The 11400-nt window shown below is 35.6% G+C and overlaps 1 protein-coding gene across 3 annotated transcripts in view; it reads left to right on the top strand.

Annotated features, from left to right (window-relative positions):
• The first annotated feature begins 3228 nt into the window (after nucleotides 1-3228).
• LOC147072433 (neuroglian-like) overlaps nucleotides 3229-11400 on the top strand; it is a 25124-nt gene continuing 16952 nt past the window's right edge. For all 3 annotated transcript variants that reach the window (XR_015070600.1, XM_085946691.1, XM_085946692.1), the window contains exons 1-3: nucleotides 3229-3398; nucleotides 9221-9490; nucleotides 10588-10872. Coding sequence is in view for 2 of the 3 variants with exons in the window: in XM_085946691.1 (XP_085802817.1) it covers nucleotides 3302-3398; nucleotides 9221-9490; nucleotides 10588-10872 (652 nt within the window). In the remaining variant the exon portion in view is untranslated. The remainder of the gene's footprint in view (nucleotides 3399-9220; nucleotides 9491-10587; nucleotides 10873-11400) is intronic.

Below are 11400 nucleotides of genomic sequence, written 5' to 3'. Positions count from 1 at the left end.
ATGTTAACTGTTTATACATTTGATTTGTAATAGGTATTCTGTATAACAATTTATTTTATTCAAATATAGTAATTTCAATTTAAGGACAGTATCGTTAATTCATAGTTAAACTACGGTATTGACTTATTTTTTAATGATACATACCTACGGCAAAAATACGTCAAAAAACAGATACAGCGTGTAAAATTTAGCTATAATTTTTACGGGGTGCAGACTATAACTAGCGATAGCCCGTGACTTTGTCCACATGAAATACTGAAATAAAAAGTGGTCAGCTATAAATACAGAATGAAGAAATATACTGATTCGATTTTACTAATGGACAACGGTTGCATCTTGACGCGCGCTCTTCAATTACACCTTAAATCACCACCCCATCTAACTACTTAACTTACTCGTGATTCAATTAATATTTTATTATATCCGACTAATCTTCCGCGATCGGCAACGGTCGGATGTAGGCATGAGCCTTTCTATCCGCATCACAAAAGTGTGATGTCCGCATTAAAAAAAACTTTATTTTGTGTTTAAAGATCATGAAAACAGTTTAAACGTTGATTAAACGAGAAATATTTTGAAATCGAAGACGGATTCTTTTATTATTAGTAAAGATTAAATTATTATTTTTCCGAAAACAGAAATGGCACGAAAATAAGAAGAGTGGTGCGAGGTTTGATGTATCAATGTTTCTGATTAATTTTTAATAATAAAAATACTAATTGGGAAGTGCATGGCCCCCAGGCCAGGATCTTTGGTGGGTCTCCCTACCTATTCCTAGGATTGAAGATGTTGTGTGTTGTTCCAGGTAATATTAAGGGTATTCAGTATATTTTTAACGAGTTTTCGTATTTTTAAAAAATCCACTTGAAGTTGTCGAGTATCAAAATTGTATCGCACAACCACGTGTTATAAAATGTTAAAACTTCTTAAGTAAAATGCGCCGCAGGCGACTTTTTATTATTAGGGAAAAATTGTGAAGTGTGCTTATCTCACTTATCTGGTCGATCGGCCACGCCGGGCACCCCATGAGCAGACTAGAGCCCTGTCAGCCCCCATGGTGAGGTCCATGAGGAAGTGTATCCAGAGGATAGCTTCAACCGAACCGCTTGTTAATTATTTTGCGGGGCATCACTCACTATATCTCTCAAAGCGCAACATCGCTGGAGAGTTTTTCATTTTGTACTATATATACATTTCTACGCCACCGGGCAACATAAATTATGTTTTATTTTCTCACTTCGGAGCATTTTTGAGGTTCCGTTTTCCGCAGAGGTCACCCAAATGTTCGCGTCGCTATTTTACTTTTTGATAATATTATACCAAGCTTTACTTTTTCCCGGTGCGAAACAGGCGAAAATAATGGCCATTATTTTGATGGATTATAATATGATACCGCGGGTCGTTTTTATAATAGATGTCAACAATTTTGATATAAGTAGAACAATGTAGGTGAAATAACTCGAGATCACTATCATTCTTTTAACACTGCCTTTGATAGTATATATTATTATGATATATATGACATACAGACATATTATTATTAGTATCGTCATAACATAACATAAATAAATATAAGAATATCATATTAAGAATTATATTTAAAAAATAATATTTATACATATAAACATATTATTGTTGCGTTGTAGTTTCAAACAAAATTCTATATTATATTCTATATTATAATTCAAAATTCTATATTATAACATATTATGCTTATTTGAAACAATTTTATTTAATCATAATGTTTTATTTTTCTTCGAAAGCTCAGCTGAGCTTTTTTACTGAAAGTATGTAGATACGAATAAACAAGAAGCTTAGTGTTCTCGTTTTGTGCGTTGCAATACTTTTATTGCAGTATGGTAAGCAGGGAATGCACCTGATGTCACTATTCGCGTATTTCCTAACACAGCGGTTCCCAATATTAATCCTCAATCCAAGTTGCCGAATCCGTGATGCTTTAATGTACGTAAGACAACGATACGACTTGGTAAGTCATTCTGGACTATTTGGCACATCGATGGATGAGTTGATAACATTTTAAAACTCATAGTATGTCAGTAAGCCTATAATTTCGCAGGTTTAATATTATATTCGATCGTTTGGTGACGATGCGAGGCAGATTATAGTGGAATCGTCGGGTTAGAGATGAATCGTCAAATCCATGTGCAGTGTTGCCATGTCTGCTGAAATTTCAGTAGATCAACTGATATTTTTTGCCAATATACTGAATTTTTGATTTTTTTTCGAAATTCAAGAAATCTACTGATATTTGTGTTTCTACATAATTGTAAATTAACTGATGATTCTTTTAATAATAAACTTGAAATGATTTACGCATGACCTTTTTTGATGTTATACACTTCTAAATTGACATAAAAAGCATTGTAACTCTACCCAAGAGCGCCATTTTACCCATTAATATCATCATTGTTTACAATAAATTAATATTATTAGTTATTGTTATTCTTATTAGTTTTAAATCATATCTAATAAACCACATTTTTCAAAATCTACTGATATTTTATAAAAACTAAATTTTTTGTCAAAATCTACTGGAATTTTAAATTTTGACTTGGCAATACTGTCCATGTGCAACATGGAATTGAATCGATTTACAGTGCCAACTAATTAGGAACATACTTTAGCGAAACGGCAAATAATTTTCAACAATATGTGCGACGAAATTGCCAATAATCGGAGAGCGAAAGTCGAGCTGTGAACACGTCAATTTGTTTTGTGATGGCGTCGGGGGAATTAATTCTGAAATCGTGTAAAGGTGACTAAAACACGTTACCCGTTTACTTGGAAAAAAAACAAGTCAATGAATATATTAATATTATTACTAATAGAACAATAAACATAACATTAAATTTTTATAAAAAATTATGTTTTGTTCTGCATGCGTCGTTTGCACAATCGCTTCGCCTAGTCACGATCGTTTTAGATTTAGAATGTGCCCCAGCTAAAGTAGAGCCTTAAGTAGATAGGTATCTATATATTTTTACCTGCGTACCTAGTCCAATTACTTTCAATGATTGTCTTTCTAATCGAATCCTAGTTAAATATATCAACTACTTAAGTAGTTGATATAAATACTTATTATGATGCCAAATAATGTATTTTAAATAACAATTTCAGATTATGTGTCATAAGGTCACTAGTTCAAGTTCTTTATCTCTTAAACGAAATAAATCGCAATATTCCTTATTATTCGTGAATGTTAACATCATTCAAGTAAATTTGTGAAACAACTTACAAATGAGTGGTTGTGTAGATACTATTCATAGTATAAACTTGTAAGATGTATAACAGTTGTAACTTCAACAATATGTCGACAAGAGACATCGTCATAATATATTATGTATTATGTACCATCGCACAAATTTCCTGTCACTCAAGTAAGTTCAAAACAAATGATTATAATCATAGTCTATGTATGTTTTACGTACTTACTTATTACAATAATTTGAATAAACGTCATCGTGACAGTTTAGTTTTCGTCCACTACAGAACATAATCCATTGTTTTTTAATAAATGTTATATTCTAATGTCACAATTGGCAATATACTTTAATATTCTGATTTCATAGCATGGTACATAATGTTTATGAATACTATTGACTCGATAATAACACGTAACTCATACGCTTGGTCAGTGGCGCACTCAGAATTTAATATTGGGGGGGTCAAGGAGAACATAAATTAGTCCCATAGGCTCTTTTTCTTCTTCATATAATTATTTTTTTTATATATTTTCACAATATACGGCGGTATATTTTTACAGTTTCTCTTAGTTTTTTTTAATTGGAGGCATAGTGGCGGTAACCGTTGAGCGTGTCATGAGCAACTGGCGGATTGGAAGTGACTAACAGCGACCATGCTGGACATGACGTGTGCCTAGTATGCTAAAACACTACTCAAATAATATCGGCTGTGCTACCCGCTTGGTCTAGAGAGCTACAATATTTATGTCGAATTCCACTTTAAAAAGTTCTTTTGATTTACACCACCACCGACTGTAGTGGGTGTAGTCGTTCTTTTCGCCGAATGTTTATCGTCGATTTTTGGTTTTTTTTATTGAGGTTCCAAAATGTTAATTGAAAATGGACAAAAAAAATATTGCATTTAACTTATACACAAACCTACTCAACACAACACAGCCTAATTTCTCCTTTATCGGTGTTTTGTCTATTGCACTCGGTGTACCTACACCATGGCCCCCACCATCCTGAAACGGGCCCTCAGGCTAGAATATTTGGCGGGCCCCCTACCTACCTCTAAGATTAAAGGCAGTGTGAAAAAACACAAAAACATAAATGCCGCCTATTCGACGCTTGCATTCTGACGGTGTTGCTTTACGGTAGCGAATCATGGCACCTTACGAAGGCTCAGAGCAACCGTATACTGAGCTTCGAAAACAGATGTTTGCGACGAATACTGGGTGTGCGGTGGTATGACTTTAGGAGCAACGAGGACATAAGAGAATGCACCAAGCAACCTCTCATCACGCTGAAAGTGAAGACGCGACGTTGGACCTAGCACGGCCACATGCTGTGGATGCCAGAAGAGAAGTTCAACCTGGTGACACGAACAGAAACGCCGACCTTCAGTCAGTGTTTATGGCGGAGTATGGTTTAACGACATAACTATACAAATCTAGCCTTGTAGTCAATTCTACTTCTCAATAGCCGTGCGACAACCTCACGACAAGGTACAAACAGGATATATAAGTCCCATGGTTCTAAACTATGGAAGAAGCAGGAATGAAATGGTCGAAAAAGACCATGAACAGGTAACCAGTAGCGTAATCGTTTAGTAATAGGAAGTAAAATGTACGTTGTTAACCTTTTCTTTGTAAATGTAATAAAAATTTTACGTAAAAATCTCGCCTCAGAAAATCGAGACTACTGAAGTGTAATTGGAACACTGTGACCACAGCCCTCGAAATGTCACGTCATGAAATTTCAACGCGATCTATTTGGATATAAATTTCCGGGAAATCTCCATTAAACTTAGAAAATAAGTTATAGGAGAGATTGTTTACGTAAAATTTAGCAAGTACATGCTTCAATAACTTTTATAGCTATAATGGAAATGTATGAAAATTGAAAAAGAAAATTGAATATTTATAAATTTATATACTGTATAATTGTGAATAAAGGATTTTAATACTAATTTTATCGATACCAGATAGAAGCTAACTATCGTTATAAAAATACTGTAAACGCGTACCTATATCTATAGACGCGTAATTATAATTATAGATTTTGTTAATGCTATAACTCGCTAACTATTATAAATATTATAAAAGTAACAATTGGAATAACTTGAGATTCTGGTATAGATGGGTTTCTACCCATAAACAGTAATAAATCTTAATCGCATCTTAAGTGATAAAAGAATCAAAAATCGTAACTAAAAATACGAATTATCACATAACCTTGAACTTTAAAGCAGATCTATTTCAGGCAAAAACACGGCCCAGCTGTGCTGGCTCGCGAAGTAAAAATAGATTCAAGGTTACATTCAAATTACTATGTAAAAGTTACCATGCAAGATTAAATAAGTTAGTAACCGCTCATGATTAACATCTTGTTAGAATTAAGCATTTATATAATTAAGTGGAAATGTTAAGTATAATATTATAGTATTTTCACGTAATAATGTTCGTCTGAAAGGTAAATATCGAATGAAAAAGTTTCTGCGGGACCAAACAGTTTTATTAAAACTTAGTAAAATTCTATTGGCCTAAAAAGGCCAAGAGTGGTGGAAAGGACCAGCACGTGGGTGTCAACCTTTCGTTTTGACGTTTTAAATTTAAAGACTGCCATCCCCTTATCTAGTACACGAATACCTATTCCGATGCCTCGTTGGAAAGCTAAAAACTTTCCCCTTCGTTTGAACACGAAAAATTATATAAAATCAACTATTTTGCTTACGTCATCATAACTGCGTATTTAAGGGACATGTTCTAGAGGGTGTTTAAAACATCCCTATTGAGTCTTAATTTTGCGGAAATAAAGTAGAGTAAATTTAACCTGACTAAAGTAGAAGATATCTCTATTAGAAAGTTGTCAGGAACGGGAGATATACGTAAATTTATCCCATGAGAGAGAGATATAGATCTGCTATCCCTTACGGACTGTTTCCTGTTAAGCCTCTATCCGGAGGGTATAAAAGGTGACGTCTTTTTCCGTAAATTCATTAGTTTCTACACTCTTCACCGGCGATCTTCAGCAAGCAGCAGTCCTCACTGCCAAGTTGCGAGACACGGTTCTCAGTACATTCGCGATACATACGTACCAGTAAGTCCCCTTCGGCGGGCAAAACGTAGCGCGAATACCACGTATCTGTCGGTAGTGACGTATGCCGCTAAAACGTAGCGCGAATACCACGTATCTGCCGGTAGTGACGCACGTCGCGGAGTAACTTTATTTTTTACGCATCATACGAGGTGACGTAATCGGGATAAATTACGTGATCGGATTGTTTTATAAAAACAAATTAATAAACTCAGTTTGTAATAATAAATTTTACAAATCATTTCGGAATTATAAAATAAATTTTTGAAACTTTATTAAGTAAACATAATTATAAAAATAAATTTTAGTAAATAAAATTGTAAACATTAACAAACCTTTTGTAAACAAGTTTGTAAACACAAATAAATATTTGTAAACATACTGTGAACATAAATAAACTTTATAAACAACAATAAAATAAATTCTATTCTTTTTATAAACCCAATACTATGTGACTAAAGAATAATTTATATTTTCTTATGGGAAAATATTTCATGAAATAAAAATATTCAAAGAATATCTGCGTATACATTTTCCGAGTTAGGTGTGACTTTTTGGAAACTTGTGAAAGATTTCACAGAGATTCTATAGTGAACAAATAAATGGTTTACTGATACTTTAATGAGATTTAATTACGGGAACAATGACAGTTAACTTTATTGTGAAACCGTGAACTCTAGAACCTGAATAAATTCGGTACCACACCAGCTGAGAGTTTTATTTGGGAATTCAAAGGTTGTGATACTACAAAGGAGATCCACCCTCCTAGTTCATCACTAGTCTCCTCAGTGACGGCCCGGTAGCATTATTGAGCTAGCCGTGAGCCGGGTCATGTCACTGGCTTGCCTGTTCTTCAAGCCGACCGGATTCCGGCGTCCTGGAAGGCCACTAAATACAATCTACAGAGAGTATACGGCGGAGCTACAGGATGCTGGTTTGACCTGGAACGAATGGCGAGCGACAGGGACTCATGGAGGCGCTGCGTGGTGTCCATATGCTCCAGTTAAGGGGCGGATATGGCCAAAGAAGAAGAAGAAGAAACATTACATTAACGGTTTTCAAATTGTGTTTTAGTTCAAATTAATGGTATCTACTTATACAGTGAATTATTGGCGATTTTTAATACTTACATCAACTTTAACGATAGAGCTGTCGAGTATCGACACATAATAATCAGAAAATATATTACACAATTATATAATTTTAAATGTTCATGGCTATGAAGTATAATATCAGGCGACTTTTTAACTATTAAAGCTAATTTATGATCTGTGTTTATCTCACTTATCTGGTCAACCCGACACGCCGGGCCCCCCACAGCCCGGGCCCCCAGGCTAGAGCCCTGTCAGCCCTCCCCAGCCATGACCTACACCACTCCGGAATTCGGGTGGACACCGAGATTTTTTTGACAGTTCCATTAGGGATTGGGTTTCTAAAAAAACCCGACATTAGTGTTTCGATATTTTTGTGTTAGAAATTAAAATCTAAGAAATTTTTCTAAAAAGGGTGCTGGAGAATAATTATTACAAATGATTTTTTTGCCGTCTTTTTATTTGTCTAAGCCCAAGATATAGTTTATTACCTTTCAATTTCAATGTTTAAAATCATTCTGATAATTTTCATGTTTGGGGTCCCAGGGCCCCTTGCCCCACCCCCTGGGTGCGCCACTGCGCTTGGTAGTTCTAATAACATGTAAGCCCTGTAAGTATACCTATACCTACATTATATTTAAAAATTATCGAATGAGTATAATTCAGAATAGTAAATATTGTCCTACAACAAAATGAGTATATTCATTTGATTCCGTAAGTTGAAATATTTAGTTTTAACTCCGTCCTGATCACTTGGATTAAACGGTGTGTTAGAATTAAGCCGACGATATTCAGGCAAGGTTGCATTTGCTGTTCAAACATGCGCGCACAGAAGGGGAAAAATATAAACTATTGAAGTAAATCGCACATTAGTTATTCTTCTTATTCATCAGTACTTCATGGCTGAGGATTGATCCCCGGATTATTCGATCAAACAGCCTTCTCAATGGCTCACTCATCTAGGCATTCTACGACACGCAAGGCCTGTAGTCATTTGGAAGACCTGTGGCACTCATAAATTGGTTCAACTGTCTGGGACATCCAATATACCAATGTCATGTCCGAAAGACAAGGCAGCGCGGGTGACACAAACGCAAACTAACAATCCTAATAAGTATGACTGTTAAGCCATTCGCATTCGATAACCACGTAGGTTAGTTATACCTACAGGCCAGGTGCGTATCGCTAAACTCAAATTGTAGAGTATCTGGGTATGTAGAATTTACCCGTAAAAGTGCTATGTTCCGCAATTAAAGCAACGAGATGGTCAATGGCACCTGCCAGATTTTGTTAATTTCACCCTCTCCCGCCGCCATAAAAATCAATAAAAATATATTATAGCTAATTTTTCGAAACGTACCCCCCCCCCCCCCCCCATAGAGGTATTAAATAAAAAAAGTGGGGTAAGGAATCGGCTTTCTCATACAACTGAATGAAGCAGGCCAACAATAGCCAATAACTTACGAGAAATAGCGACGCGATAAAAAAAAATGCAAAGCATCACCGAGGATTTACTTTGGTTATTATATCGTACCCGTATAATATAATGTTAACGTGGTAATTTTTCCGCAAATTGATTACCAGCCTGCCTCACCATACCTACTTGCCTGCTTCACCATACTTTCATATAACCTGCTGCCCCTTGGTACCACCCCCTCCCAAACAATTTTTCTGTGTGCTCATAGAAACCTTGACTAATACGTAATACTAAATTGAAAAACCTCCCCTGAAATTATCATAACAGAAAATATTGTACCCAAGTATAAAACTTATATTTATAGTCAAAATTCTTTGATAATATTATAATATGTTAATCAACCTTTGCAGTAGGACCGAGAATTGAAATTCAACCAATCGAAGATGTCAAAATCCTCGACGGGGGCGATGCTGAATTCCATTGCAATGTGAAAACCGCTATTCCACATTCGATACGCTGGGTTCGTGATGGATTCGATTTCACCGAAAGACGATATTCAACCGACAGGAACGGACTTCTCCTCATCCAGAGGGTATCACTAGACGATGCTGGCACCTACACATGTGTCGTATCAAGCGAATATGTGCAAGCAACCTTGGAATCAGAACTCATTGTCATAGGTACCTATAATAATTTGCAATCCATGATAATAATCAAAACTATCTCGTAGCATGACACTTACCGAAACGAATATTCTATCTTTGTTTCATGATGAGAGCTTTTGTAAAATACTATAGGTGCTTTTTTCTTTCTTTTTTGCTTTCATTTATTTTGAACCCCTAATAATAAATTTCAAAAATTTACTTCCACACTGAATAATAGTGTCTGGGTATGGGTAATGTACCTGGAAAAGTGCCATATTCTCTGGTTGAAGCGATGAGAATTGTAAGTAATTGGCGGGGTAAATGTGGATTTCAGTGACACCTGCTAGATTTTCTTAACCCCGCCCCCCACCCGTCTCCTTTAAAATCAATAAAAAAAAATTAGATGGACCCCCCCCCCCCAAACTATTTTTGTGTGTGCGCCTACGGTAGACCAGTCATGAAAACTATTTGTTATTCAGACATTAAAATCGGGTTTTATTGATTAGATATACCGCAATCATTGTCAATTCTTAACAGGGCATGGTGGAGTTACTGCCGAACTCTTTGGAGTTTGGACTTGTCACCCGACCAATATGTCCATCTGGCGGAGAACTACAGGATGCAAACCACATCATCTAGGAATATTCTAGAATGTGCTCCGAAAAGAAGAGATGCTCAAGTCGGTCCAACCAGCTGTTGGGCCTATCGGGTCGTCCGACCTGATCGCCGTAAAGGTCAACAAAAACGCTTTTGAAGATCTCTTCACTTAGTTTAGTATGTCCGTATTGTTTTAGCTTTGTTTTTACATAATATTATACGTACCTAAATTAATTAGAATCATTCTTTTTGTTAATTCTCTATGCTCCTCTCACCCATGGGCGCTTTGATTAAATTATGTTTCAGTAAACTCAGTGAAAGCACACTTGAGTGAGTGGCGACCTCAATCTTAGGCATCTGCTCCTGAGATATTCCTAGGCATAAACAACTGCTGGTGCTTCACATCCAATTGTAAGACCTCATGATACACATGATTAAGACCAATATGTGGTGCGGGGCATGTTGGTTTGGAGGAATCAATTAGGTAGTCATTGTTAGTTGTAAAAGTTTTCATACATATTACATAATATTTCCAGAAAAAACTCGGATAATTGAAGACCCTGAAGACTTTGAAGCCGTTGTTGGAGCACCGGCATGGTTCCATTGCGAGGTCTATTCAGACCGAAGAGTTGATCTGAAGATTCAATGGATGCATAATAACGAACCGATAGATTTCGATAGAGAAATAAGGTTAACCATTAAAAAAGACCATACACTGCACATAAATGCATTAATTGATTTGGATTTCGGAACATATGAATGCGTTGCGTCTACACCTTTTGACAGAGTCACTTCGTCATCAGCTGAGCTTATGGTCATGGGTATGTAATGAATTTTTTTTATACATATAAAATAGGTAGGTAATTAATGATGTATACAGGTACTGTAATACCATATGCCTATTACAACAGATAACATGTAAAATTTTCCGAGAATGATTAAGGTGAGTCGGGGTAAGTGTGACATATCGCACCCCTAGTTTTAAACTATTACAAGTCAAAAAACTGACATTTTGAGTTAATAATGCAGAAAGGTTGAAAATATCATTATTTATCTGGTCAAAGACTATCACAAGTCTAAATAAATTCTACGGAAATACAGGACAGAAAGAATAGTCTATCATTTTTAAAAATAGTATTGTGTGATATTTAAAGACTATGCTATTTTGAGTTGTTATGGTCTTAAATTAGGATTCAAAATTTTAGCGAGTTTAAGACTATGACATCTTGAATTATCATAGGTCAGGAATGGACAAAGTAAATAAAACTTGTGTTGTGGTCACACTGTTGACTAGCCATTCTGACAATTGAACAGTAGTTTGTTGATAAATACAATAATAAATAAAACAA

The sequence above is a fragment of the Rhyacophila brunnea genome, unplaced genomic scaffold (genome assembly GCF_057557595.1).
Source record: "Rhyacophila brunnea isolate RB1 unplaced genomic scaffold, BYU_Rbru_1.0 scaffold_2, whole genome shotgun sequence".
Lineage (NCBI taxonomy): Eukaryota > Metazoa > Arthropoda > Insecta > Trichoptera > Rhyacophilidae > Rhyacophila > Rhyacophila brunnea.
This window is presented reverse-complemented; position numbering and strand designations above follow the sequence as displayed.